Genomic DNA, 14,083 nt, shown 5'->3' on the forward strand with positions numbered 1-14,083 from the left:
AAAGTAGTCCCTATCTCACATTAAAATTCATGTCATACTAAAATATAAAACATTTCCACTTTAAAATCTAAAAGAGAAAAGTAGGCAATTAGGAAAAATCTTATATGTAAATATGTCCCTCTAGTAGTTTTTTAAGGAATAATAAAGTTAAATAGCTACAATCATATCCTCAGCATTCAAGCACTTCTCTAGCAAACCAAGCTGTTAAATCTCTAAAGTTATGAGCATAACTGTTTCTATGTATTCTGAAGTCTTCCTTCCTTTATTTATTGGCAACCTCAAGCTTGTTTCTAAAACTATATACATTTGCTTCTACTTACCCTTCCTTTAACTGCTAGCTAATTACCTGTCTGACCATAAGGAAGACCCCTATGACTATCAAACTACTGTGCAGTGATTTCCTCAGTTTTTCACATTTTCGTTTGCCACCACCATTTAGATAACGTGTCAAAATTAAATTGCTGGGAAATGACAGCAGAAAAATTAAAATTTTCCCCAGATAATAATTCCATCTGCCATTTCTAAAGTGCTTATTTTCTCAAGGCACCATTAAATGTAAACTTCTTTTTCTTGTTTGATGTCTCTCCACGCTGACCTGATAAGTTAATAAGCACTATCATTTCTCTCATTTTGCAGAGGCATAACCTCAGGCTCAAAGGTAAAATGAACGCTAAAGACAGAAAATAACTGGAATTTAAGTCCATCCCACAACCTATGCTTTTAATTCTTAATTTCCCATGTTCTTTCCTAGTTATTACATATATATACATATAAATATGTATATATATAAAACTATCAAAATACATCATAATGAAAGCTACTAATTTTGTTAAATTCAACTGAAACCATATTAACAGCACATTACAAACTCATTTCCTTTCCAACACTTAGGTTACCTTTGATTAATTTTTCTCAGCATATCTTTTCAATATCTAAGAAAAGTTCTTATCTGTGTGTAAAATCTCAAAGAAATTATTTTGTATTTTGCTTCTTACCACATTCTCTCTCTGGAATACACTGAATTTTATCTGGCCTGTGAAGAATGGTCCCATTTTTGCACACACAGTCTTCTCTTAAATTCGAACATGAAGAGTGTCCATAGGACCATTTGTTCAGGCATGTTCTTGCCTCACAAGGTCGCACACAGGGTTGATATTCTTTCCCATCTGGGCAACTCAGAGCTATGAACAAAAAGGATGGAATTTGCTAATGATAAACATGACCCATTTGATTTCTAATAAAAAAAAGAAATGCCAGCTTGTCTCTGAAACAGAATTTTGCACATTTTAGTCTCTTCAATGTCCATTTTTTTTTATTTTCTGTGTACTGTAGATCAGGAGCAAGATCATCAATGAGTATTTTCAAGCATCTTGCAGGTGTACAGCTAATATTAAAAGTTCATCTGATTTATATCAAATAAACATAGGCAGTCCAAGTCTGGTTTCCATGTAGTCAACTATTACAAAGTTAATCCTCTGTGCAGTCAAATGAGATATGTCATCTACTCAGAATAAACATAGAGATCAGCTTTAAATAATGTAATTCAACCAAGTCATAAAAAAATGTGGGTCATATTTAGGCTTAATCTTTCACTGTTAAAAGAAAATGATTGTTGAACAGTCTTTAAATGATGCTTTAGAAAATTCTTATTAATTTTAAATAATCTTTAAAAAGTTATAGTGTTAGAAAAGAAATACTCAGATGATAGGAGTATAAATTGGTTCAATATCAGTGGAGAACAATTTGAGAGCACCCAGTGAAAGTGGAGATGGCATACATTCCAGATGAATCAGGAATGCTGCTCTCAAATAATGATTCATCTGTGGAAGGAGGAAGATAAAAGGGATAAGAGAAGGGAACAGAGAAGCCTTGTATGCAACTTTATTTTTTTATGTTGTTATTGGTACAATATAATAGTACATAATAGTGTGGTTCACTGAGATATTTTCTTATGTGCAAATAACATAATTTGCTCCATTTCATTCCCCATAATTTGCTTCCTTCCCTTTCCTTCTCTTCTTCCCTCCCCTTCCTTTACTATATTAGCCTCCCTTCCATTTAATTGCATATTTTTAAATTGGTACATTATAATTATACATAAAGGTAGGATGCATTGTGATATATTTATATATGCAGATTATACATTTAGGATAATTTCATTCCTCAGTTCCTTCCCTTTCATTTGTCTCCTCCTTCCCCTTCCATCCCTAACTACTCTATTGATCTCCTTCTATTTTCTCATGAAAATAGAAGATCCCCATCTTTTATTTCTTTTTTTTTCTCTAGCTTTCTCATACCAGAGAAAATGTTTGACCCTTGACTTTCTAAATCTAGCCTATTTCACTTAGCATAATGTTCTCCAGTTCTATCCATTTATATATACAACAAAGGACATAATTTCACTTTTCTTTATGGCTGAGTAAAAGTCCATATAAAATATACCATATTTTCTTTATCCATTCAATTGTTGACAGGCACCTACACTGGTTCCATACCTTTGCTGTTGTGAATTACATTGCTATAGACATTGGAATGCAAATCTCTCTTATAGTATGTTGATTTCAATTCTTTTAGATAAATAGTGAGGAGCAGAATAATGGGTCAAATGATGGTCCTATTCCTGAAAAATCTCCATACTGATTTTCATAGCAGTCAAAGTGATTTGCAATCAAATGGGCAAATGAACTAAAGAGACATTTCTTAAAAGAAGAAATGCAAATGGTCAACAATTATATGAAAAAATGTTCAACATCCTTAGCAATCAGGGAAATGAAAATCAAAATTACATTGAGATTTCATCTCACTCAAGTAAAAATGTTAACCATCAAGAATAGAAATAATAATAAATGTTGGTGAGGATGTGGAGAAAAAGGAACACTTGTAAATTTTATTTGTAAAGTTGAGTGATCTGACTTGTTTGTGATATATTGCTTTTTGTGTATCTTATGCTTATAATTACTATTTGATTAAAAGTAAAAAGAAAAAGAAAAATGAATAAAAAGAATGTTATTTAATAATTAGAAAATATTGTATAGATTTAGTGGTTACTTACTGCAGTAATCAGGTGTTCTCCAATGAATGCAGATGTCAAACTTGTTGCACAGAGCTACATATGCAGAAAGAGCATCACATTCATAGTTCCAGAAATAGGTATAATTGATCCACATCTTTTCACAAAATTCCTTTGGTGAAACCTACAAATGCATTTTGCCTTGGGATAAGTTATGCTGTTTTATTTTTCTAAAGGCCCTAAGCTAGACTAAGACAATTTGGAAAATAAAATGACAGCAAGTTGATATTCATTATAGTTCCTCTTAGATCTCAGATTTTCAAGAATTCACAATACTAGATGTCATCCCTGAATTTATACTTCCCAACAGATTTTAAATGAGATAACTATTATCTATACTAATCTATAGAAATCTTTCTTAGAAGGCTGGAAAAGAAAAAGAGTAACTCAGGTCTAGCAAAAATCTATTTCTAATATTATGATTTGGGTTACAATCATCTCTTCTATATAATACATAGGAGATTGAGCTACTATAGATAAAATTGGAAGCTACCAAAGCATTCTATAATAGTATAGAGCATCATCCATTAAACCAGTTTATAAATGCTTCTTAAAATTCTTTATATTAATATTCCATGTTCATCTCATATAATTTGTTATGCTTTATTTTCACTCAATTCTTTTTTCTATGGACTATGTTCTGTTTTGATCTAGAGACTGTGATATCTCAATAATTTGGCTTATAACTTAAAATTTATTCCAATTTTTCTCTCCCCTCATTCATTCAGTAATCACAAAATGTGCATCTATATGTAGATGCTAAGTTCTGAGTTTTCCTTTTCTCAATCTAACTGCTTCTCTAGAGGCCTAGGCCTATACTTGCCTGTAGGGAGAAAAGAGAAGTCTGCTTAGCTGATGAGTAGCCTCTTCATGCCTGCCTCACTTTATGTTTATAGAAGAATATGGTCGCTTCTCTGTTCCTAATCATCCTTATGGGAGTATTGCCCTGGAAGCCAGTCATACTATGTCTAGTATGGTTCAGTCTGATTGCAGTGGCCTCAGCCAATGTGGTCACCAGCTATTATGAGTATGTCCTCCATAGCTTGACCCAGTGGCCAAAATAGAAATCTTCTAATACCAATTTCTCCATGACCTAGAACCTGGAGTTACAGGTATAATACAGTTTTGGAGGGTATGTTGCTTGACCCAGTTATAAGGCCATAGCTAGATGCCTTTTAGTTCACCTTCTTAAACAACAGGTTAAATTCACACCCCTGTCTTTTTTTCCTATGTGAAAAATGTATCTATTTACTCCTGACTATGAAAACATAAGCATTACTGTCCCCAATTAAAATGGTTTTTTATCTATGTAGCAGATCAAGTTATTATATTACTATATTTTGAGATATTAAATAATTATCCATCTGTGCAAATGTCCAATTCCTCATCTATATCTGGACTCCAGTTTTCTTTTTTTTTTGCCATCGAATTCACTGGGAAGATCCTAAGAGAAAAGTTGAAGCTATTGCAGACTAAATGGCACCCTGTATTACCTCTCTACACTTTGATGAGTCAAGCTGAAAACTTTCCAGTCAACCTTCTAAGTTCTCAGTTATTGATGCAATTTTTAGAATTCATGGTGCTTTAAAGAATAAATTAAAGTGACAACAACATGCATTAAATGTATTGCTTTTTAAAATTTTATGTGCACGCATTTAAAAAATTTAAACACTTAAAACTTACTTTCACTCAAATCTCTAAGTGAAGAGAACCTCCAAAAATATATGCCTTTTTATTCCATGACTTCAAACCCTTACTTTTCCCTCAGGGAACTCATAGTACAGGCTAACTATAGAATCTGCATCTCCCCATCTAGCACATAGTGAGCTCCTTCCTGACTCAATAATTTCATCACTCTCCTTCCTAGATTCTTCCTCTATATATGTGGCACAAAACTGCTTCATTATTTTCCTTGCATGGACTTTTACTCCAAATATTTTTTTTTGTATGTACTATTTTCTTCTGTCTAGATCTTCCTTCTTCTCCCTTCTTTCCTGGAAAACCCATCCTTCTGAACAGTTCAAATGTCTAAACCTGTGTGAAGTCTTTTCCAATCTGGTTTCTTATGGATCTTCATACTGTAACTGTAATATACTTGTTCACAGATTGCCTTTCTTGTAGATTCCTTGACATCAGGAGAATTTCTTATTCCTGTATCACAAGAGTCTAACATTGTGCCTACTATGTGCTAAATGCTCATTAATTTTTAGTTAAACACTTTTTGAAATTCTGTTTGTCTTTTGTCTCTAACAATGAATCTTTTTTAATGACATAGATTATTTAAAATATGTATTAATTATTCAAGTCAGAAGCCTAGCAAGTAATAAAGATCAATTAAGTTCTTGTAAGTTTTTACAAGAGGCCAGAATTGTAAGGAAATGATTAAAGTTTCAATGTCTTAGTTCCTATACTGTGTAATCAAATGCCATTGATCTTTTTCTCCTAGAGGCATTTATTCATAGGAAAGAACTTCATTTTTTTAAGCTATAAATACAGTTCTAACAAAACATGGGATGGGGAAAAAAAGATAATTATCCTTCCTGTATCTGTAAATCTATAAAAAGTAAGTGATTCTGAATTCTAAAACGTACTGGCAGAAGGTTTGGAGATAAACTATTCTCAGTAGGAAAATATCATAGCAAAAGCAGGAATTTATTGGCTTTTACTTTCAATATGTCTAACATGACAGTTCTTATTTATAGGTGCTTTGGCTTACTTTATCATGGCATGGAATGAAAACTCTTCTATTTAATAACTCAATGCAGTGACTGCAATCATGCTCAGTACAATTCCTAACAGGTCTTCTTGTTGTTACTGCAAAAGATTTCTCAATTTCCCAGCTCTCAATAAATAACTCTATGTCTTCCATATTCACAATAATTGTGCCGTTTTGCATCTTCAGATCATCATCTGGATCTTCATTGCAAATTCCTTGAAAGAAATGTGACATTTAGAGGGAAAAATTTTTTTCACTTAAACCAAATATAATTAGCACAATTAAATCAGCTTAATAATTTATTTTAAATGAATTCTTTTATCAAAGTTCCAAATTTATGTGTCTTTGGCTTTAGCACTGACAGGGTTTTTAAAATTATATATCTAACTCCTTTATAAAATAGCATAGAACTGCCTTAACCCAATAAGAAAAAAGTCATGGGGCTATAAGTAAAGATATATGAAAAGATCATAGAAAGATAAGAAAGAGAAGATGGATCCTCCTCCTACACATTTCCATTATTACCACCATCTCATTAGTTCAGAGCAAATTTTTATACCTGGCAAGATATCGCCTAAAATAGTGTACACTGAGTGACTGAATTCCAGGCTCACATTCACCCAGGATAACTGTGCCTGGAAATATTAAGCTTTCCCTTTCAGGAATTATCCACTGCCCCACTCCCATGGTCCAGTGTATGACACCACTCCAGGTGAGGACCCTGATTGACATAAAGTCAATCCTTACTCCCTTATATTAGCAATTGTACAGGTAAAACAGCCAACTTATAGCAGTCACGTAACCACACAGATTTATTCATCATTAGGAAAACCATTGTCAAACTCAAGGCTTGAACTGGGAATCCCAGGACACAGACCATCTCCCTTCATTGGAGTGACATGACATATTGATGACTATGATGCTTTGAATAAGGCCAGATTGAGAATAAGCTTTTCTTCATCCAGTGGAGTACAGAGCCAAGGAAAGTACAGAGATAAGAACCAGATCCCTTATCATACCTTTCCTAAAGTCCCATCCTACATTAACACATACTTTTCTTAATTTCCAAGACTGTAAGTTATAATATATGAAGTAAACATTTTATTCAAACATCAAATCTTAATCACCAAGCAGGTGCATCAGGATGAAAAAGGCTGCTGCTGCTGCAGATATCTCATCCCTACAAATATACAGGTTTTTGTAGGGATGACAAAAACCCAACTTCATGCAACGTAACTGCTAAGAATTTAAGGTGAGACTTTTGAAGAGAGAGGTAATTTCTAATATAAATGTGTTTCACTGCAACTCCATCCATCACCCCAGCTGACTTCAGTGTTATATAGACTTAGATGTCAATAAAGCTTTTTCCATTATGGTGTCCATGTTCATTTTGGATAACACTCTTGTTTACCTCAGCTTTTTCTGTTGGCACCCAACCTAGTGGTTCTGACAGCACTCAGATGACCCTTTAACTATCTACCTTTCTCATACTCTGAAAGTCATGGAGTTTAGGCCAGCAAAAAGGTGGTAGCAAAAAGGTGATCCTAGGAGACTGCTTTTCTACATTGCTTAGTTAACAATTCAGCTAGCAGAGTATCTATCACCTTAAAAGCAAGAGATGAGAGCAGAGGAGGAAGAAACTATAAAAATCAAACAAAAATCATATCATTCAGAAGTGCTAAATCATAGCAAAAAATCCATTTCCAAAGTCTGAGTTGTTAATAATAACTATTGAACTACATTTACTTAACTATTTCCACATGATAAATTTAAGTCACTGCTGAAGTCCATGACAAGAAACATTTTCTTTTGTAAGGAAATATGCAAATCAGTTTAGCAAAACTTTCTACTAGATATTTGTGTTTTAAAAAAGAAACAGTCATTTCATTTAATTTTCTGAGGGCAAGAACTTGCTTAGTCATATTCATTTTTGAGTTTTTAGCATCAAAAATAATATCAAACACTCAGAAGGTAATGGAGAAACTTTTACTGAATGTTTAATGAAGTTAAAATTTATGTATATTTTACAAATTATCATTTATCATCTGTTATGTAAGTAACACTTTAAGCATTCTACATTAATTTTTCACATATAATCCTATCAATGAGAAATATTAAAACTTAAAATTTACATGTAATCTTATGCAAATTTATGTATACAAGTTGATATTTTGATTTCTGCATATGATCTTGAAATTATATTACTGCACTAACTAGAAAGCTGAGGAAACTAATCTCTTAATATGTACAGAAAGTTGAATATAATATCTGTTCACCTTTCCAGGAGACACAAGAGCCAGTACTTTTAAAATTTGTTATATGCCCACCGATATATTTGGTTTGTTTCCTTTGACTTTTATATCTATGTAACATGTTACAATATTAAGCCTAAGTGTAAAGGTACATATAAGTTGTACACCTCATAATCAAGCTGAGACATGTATTCAGAACATTGTATTCTTTCAATATGACATAAAATTTTCCTGAGTTTAACCTTTACAAAAAGGAAGAAACAAAGATTTTAAGCCTGTGACCTTTCTATGCTTTATTTTTTATCAATTACCAATTAGGACAACACTAGTACTATCTTATTAGGGGTTGTTAAAATAAAGTGAGTTAAAATATGCCTGATACTTTATTAATTCTCAATAAAGAAGAGTTAGTAGAAATATAAAGTATTATAGTAATAATAATAATAGTAAACATTCATTCCATGAAATACTCAAGCTAAACTGTTATTTCTTGCTTTCTTAGCCCTTTATTGAAAGCCTCTGCTTTCTTCAATATTCACATGGGGAACTGAAAGTGAGTATCACAACTCAAGTCTGAAAAGTGGGCCAACAGTGTTCAAAACAATGTACTGTGGGCAGGAAAAGAAATATTAGAAGAAATAAAAGATCTTAAGATCAGTGCTCACCACAAAGTCCTTCTGTATAGGATGACAAGTTAAACCGGAAGCTGAAGTGAATATCTATGATTCCTGTAAGATGAGCCCACTTGATGATTAATCCAGCTGGGGTAGTAATCATGTACATAGTACCAGAATCCTCTATGAACAGTTCTTGATTTGAAAAGGGCAAAGGCACAACAATAGAATCCACTTCTACCTAGAATAATATAAATACATCTGGTAGGAAGGTATTTATTTAAATACACACTAATCAAATTCAGGACAATACAGATTATTCCATTTACTCTGTTTTAATATGGACTAATTTTTAAATGTTTAAAATTTTATTTTTCTAGCCTAAGGGATATCTGAATAAGTTTTAAAAAAGAGAGAGATAAGGAAGACTATTTTTTTCTTCCCCTTGTTGAATGACAATTGGCTTTGTATGCACAAGTAACTTAGGAAAAGAAAGACACAGTAGTGATAATACCTTTCAGGAAATTGGTAACTAGATGAAATATCATCGATTTCAGATCAAATTAAAGAGAAAATTATTTTTATATGGACCTATGCACCTGTGCTAACTAATATAATTATTTTCAGAAAGCCTATAACATCTCAGCCAATTTAAGTAAAATCTTTACACATCTTTTTCTTACACTTTAGAGAGGACAATTCAGATCTGAGTTAAGAACCCAGCTCATAACTCACTCTTACATCCTAAACATACAGTTCTTATGATAAGGGTCTTTCGTTCAGAAGCAAGTGACTCCTTTCAAGCTTATTCATAACACATTGTTCTTGTTTCATTTACTACAATAAAGGTAAATATTCTTTCTTTTTTCTCATTTTAGCAATCAATCATTCATCAAAAATTCAGTGATATGAACAGTTCACAACCAGCCCTCCCCACCTCTTCTTCTCTAAGTGGTTTTCATTGTGCTCCCCAGGGCCACTGCTCTTTTCAACATCATTTCCACCTTGTATGATTTGAAACACAAACATTAACTCTGTTATGAAGAATCTTGGTCATCCGTATTATCTGAGGGGCATTAGAATGTTTAACAAGGCCCTTAAGTTAACCTCACAGGAAAGAGATATATGCAACAGTTGGCACATAAATGGAGGTAGAAATATAATAATATTAAGAAACACATTTTTAGGCTTCCCATGAAAAGAATGATTATCCATAAGAGCAATGAAACTGCACTGATACGTTTAATTTTCCTCTTTTTCCAAATGTTTTCATATAATTTCTTATTTCCATGTCATGTAAAGAAAATTTTCAATTGTGTTCTTACCTTTCTTGCTACCCTATTGACAAGAATTTTATTTACTGATGTTGTCACATTTAACTTCTTAAAACAAAGTCCAGAGATTCTTCCAGAGGAAGCCTTATTTTGAAAAAATAAAAATTAGATGAAGTTGAACATAATTTAAATCATAAACAGAATGAATTTGTTAAATAATTTGCAAATACTCACTAGCTTTTTAAATGAGTTTCCATTCTGAAAAGAAGTACAGAACATAATTTTTAAAATTTTTAACTGCTTTATTTCATAGTATTCAGATAACATACAATTAATCCATCTAAAGTATATAATTCAGTGGTTTATAATATATTCATAAATGGTGCAGCCACAAACCATTTGAAGATACATTAATCATCCCCCAAAGAAGCCTTATACCTATTAGCAGTCATTTCCCACTATCCATTCTGGCCAAAAAACACTTTTAAAAGAAATTCATTACTTGACTTTTAAAAACATCATTTAGAGTAATATGATATGCCTTTAGATATGTTTACATAAAACACTTTTATTTAAATATCAGAAGATCAATATAAGGTTTCAAGCACCTTTTTATTCTTAAAATCTCAAATGTTACAATATATCTCAACTATATATTTATAAGGAAATGACCACAAAAATGGATTAGGACCTACCTGATTCAAGGAACACTTTTCAATATGAACAACTATGATCTCCCCAGGAATTCTTACTAAGATATAAGAAGCCATACTATATAGTGCAGCATTGTTTCCATCAAATGTAATAATGCTCAGTTCTGACAACATGGAACATCGACCTAAGATAAAGTGATGTAAAGTGGAATTAGTCTATGAACTATTTGTTTTTAGTAATAGCTGCTTTAAGAAAATCTCTCAACTTAGCCTTACATTTGATAAGAAGCAACTCAAAATGTCACATACTGTAAACAAAAATTTTTCAATCAAATGAAGAAAGCTCAAAAACAATAATGGTATAATGACATGATCAGTTCCAAAAAACAGCAATCTCCCCTTTTTAAAAGTTTAGCCAGCACATAAGAAATGCAAACTTACAAGGACATTCCCACTCGGGACAGCAGATATCAGTGTTCACTTGAACAGGTCTTCCCCGGAAACCACAGTCTGGCATTTCTACTTCCTTTGGGCAATTAAGAGACCAGTTGTATAATGTCCATTCCATATTAAGGCATATATATTGGCTACAGTTATATACAGGATCAAATTGCTGGGGCTGTTAATAGAAGAGAAAAAGTAGTAAGTTTTTCCCTACTTTCAACTAATATTCTCAGTTGATGTATTAGTTTCACAATCCCATTGCCTATAGTGTATACTTCCTAAATACAAAAACTCTGAAAGAAAAAATTAAAAATTTCACTACAAGTTTTTGTTGATGTGTCCTCTCTATAATATTCAATATGTACTTAATTTAAGTTTTATTTTAATATTGATTTAGCGTCAGGATTACCCATACACTCAGACAAAATAAAGTCCTTTCATACATTCTGAGGTTAGCACTTGGTAAGCAAATTTGTATGATGGCAGGCAGTCTTTCCTATTATGTTATGTAGAGCTAGTATATGAATATAACTTCTGTTCATGTTGGTTTAAAAAATCACAACTTAATCCTACCCAAATATCTCATTAAAAATTCATATGTGACATTAATAGCACATGATTAGTATAATTACAAGTTAATTTTAATATATAGTTTAAAACTTACAGATAAATATGAGTTAAAGATTTCAAAGTTCATAAATCATATTCTATTTGAAAGTATGATAATAATTATTATCTTTTTGGGGGGGTGGGTATCAGGGATTGAACTCAAGGGCACTTAAATACTGAGCCACATCCCCAGCCCTATTTTGTATTTTATTTAGAGACAGGATCTCACTGAGCTGCATAGTGCCTTGCTTTTGCTGAGGCTGGCTTTGAACTTATGATCCTCCTGTCTCAGCCTCCCAAGCCGCTGGGATTATAGGCATGCCCCAGCAAGCCCAGCTTTATTTTCTTATTCTTTAAATGTTAGATACATTCTTGTCTCCAGTTATTCTCACTTGCCAGCCCCCTGTTTGGAACATTGTGTTCCTGGTCCTCTGCATTGTTCAGCTCTCAACTTCTTTAGATCTTTTGCTCTAAAATTACCTAATCAGTAGAGATTTTCTAACAAACTTATTGAAAATAGTTTCATTACTCTCCTGAATAGTACTTTTTCGAACATTTTAATGTGACATATTGTGCTTATTGGCAATCTCAGAAACTCCAATATAATGCAAACTCCATAAAGGCAGGAAGTTTGGCCTGCTTTTATACTTTACCAATAGTAGCTAACCAGTTCTTGGCCAGAAATGATGCTAAATAAATATTGACTAAATAAATAGCTAGTTTATCAAAATGAGTGTCATATTTGAAAAAGATATTTGCTCAAGTATCAGCTTAGAAAACTATTAGCTCTAGGGGCCAATGACTTTTTATCTTTATTGGTTGCCAATATATTGTTATCATCTTGCATAATGTCTGGCATATAGTAGCTGCTCAATAAATATTTTATGAATGCCTGATGGATGGAGAAGGCCACACTAGATGACTCTTTATTAGGAAATCGCATTTAGGTTCTTATTTAATTTTTCTTTTACTACTGTGACTATAACATAATCAATAAGAATTATCTGTCAGTTAAGAAAACATAGTTGTTAAAATGTAATTCATATTATTATCATTATCTTTTAGCAATGATAAACCCAAAGAAGTTTAATGCTATTTGAAGAGTGAAACAAGAGCCAATGCTATTAGAAAATAAAAAGTCATACCTCACATTCCAAACCTGTTGTAGGCATTAGTGTGTCAAATACAGTAATGTCTGAGGGGGTAATCATTTCTGGACCTACTAAAAATGAAGATGAAATTCATTAGTGGAATGGTATTCATCATGCATGGAATACATGTGATAGAAAGTGTGCTAAGGAATTTTATATAGATTATTTCATTTGTGAAGGAGATAAAAATGCTATCGTCATTTTACAAATAAGGAAACTAAGCTGTTGGGAAGTCAGTTTGAAAAGTGACAGGAGCAGAATTCTAACCAGGAATTCTGATTCCAGAGCCCTGGCTTTTTTTTTTTTTGTATTTTTTTTTATTATTAGTTGTTCAAAACATTACAAAGCTCTTGACATATCATATTTCATACGTTTGATTCAAGCGGATTATGAACTCCCATTTTTACCCCGTATACATATTGCAGATTTACTTCGGTTACACATCCACTCTTTTACATACTGCCATACTAGTGTCTGTTGTATTCTGCTGCCTTTCCTATTCTCTACTATCCCCCCTCCCCTTCCCTCCCCTCCCATCTTCTCTCTCTACCCCATCTACTGTAATTCATTTCTCTCTCTTGTTTTTTCCCCTTTCCCCTCACTTCCTCTTATATGTAATCTTGTATAACAATGTGGGTCTCCTTCCTTTACCATGCAATTTCCCTTCTCTCTCCCTTCTCCCCTCCCCCCCCCCCCCCGTCCCTGTTTAATGGTGATCTTCTTCTCCTGCTCTTCTTCCCTGCTCTGTTCTTGGTTGCTCTCCTTATATCAAATATGACATTTTAATGCCCAGTCTATAAACACCTTCACTGTTTTAGCGTGTTAACACAATTGTTCGAACAGGTAAAAATACCAGTGGTGTCTCCAGGCTCAGGAGTTACAAATCTTATTGCATTTTCAAAATAACTAGAGAAGCTGGTCCCTTTCCACTGGTGAAACCTTGGTGTGTTCCTTGCAAACAGAATAGTGATACTTTGGACAACATCGGTGGGTGTGGTGAAGGAGTGGCCAAGAAAAGGGAAGACACAATTGGCAGATACATTTGTAAGGCACTACAATGCTTTTAGCAGAACTTGAGAAATTTCTAAAACATTCAGTCTGAAGGACTACAGAAGAGATAAGAATAATAGAAGAAATTTTCCCACGCTGTGGTTGCAATGTCCATCATTGATAGTATTTAAAAACATAGTATTTGTTTCCTATTGCTGCTGTAGCAAATTGTTGGTGCTGCTTAAAACATTATTTAAAAACCAGCTTATTATTTAGCAGAACTGGAGATCAGAAGTGCTAAAACTGAGGA

General features: G+C 32.9%; 1 protein-coding gene across 2 annotated transcripts in view; it reads right to left on the reverse strand.

The window, feature by feature from the left end:
* The window catches only part of Otogl (otogelin like), a 124,283-nt gene that overhangs the window by 17,953 nt on the left and 92,247 nt on the right, over positions 1-14,083 (reverse strand). For both annotated transcript variants that reach the window (XM_078053101.1, XM_078053100.1), the window contains 9 exons: positions 12,778-12,851; positions 11,021-11,198; positions 10,622-10,764; positions 10,161-10,184; positions 9,978-10,070; positions 8,704-8,893; positions 5,787-6,001; positions 3,053-3,194; positions 996-1,181 (listed from right to left, as the gene is read on the reverse strand). In XM_078053101.1, the coding sequence (XP_077909227.1) occupies positions 996-1,181; positions 3,053-3,194; positions 5,787-6,001; positions 8,704-8,893; positions 9,978-10,070; positions 10,161-10,184; positions 10,622-10,764; positions 11,021-11,198; positions 12,778-12,851 (1,245 nt within the window). The remainder of the gene's footprint in view (positions 1-995; positions 1,182-3,052; positions 3,195-5,786; positions 6,002-8,703; positions 8,894-9,977; positions 10,071-10,160; positions 10,185-10,621; positions 10,765-11,020; positions 11,199-12,777; positions 12,852-14,083) is intronic.

Source organism: Ictidomys tridecemlineatus, chromosome 6 (assembly GCF_052094955.1).
Source record: "Ictidomys tridecemlineatus isolate mIctTri1 chromosome 6, mIctTri1.hap1, whole genome shotgun sequence".
NCBI lineage: Eukaryota > Metazoa > Chordata > Mammalia > Rodentia > Sciuridae > Ictidomys > Ictidomys tridecemlineatus.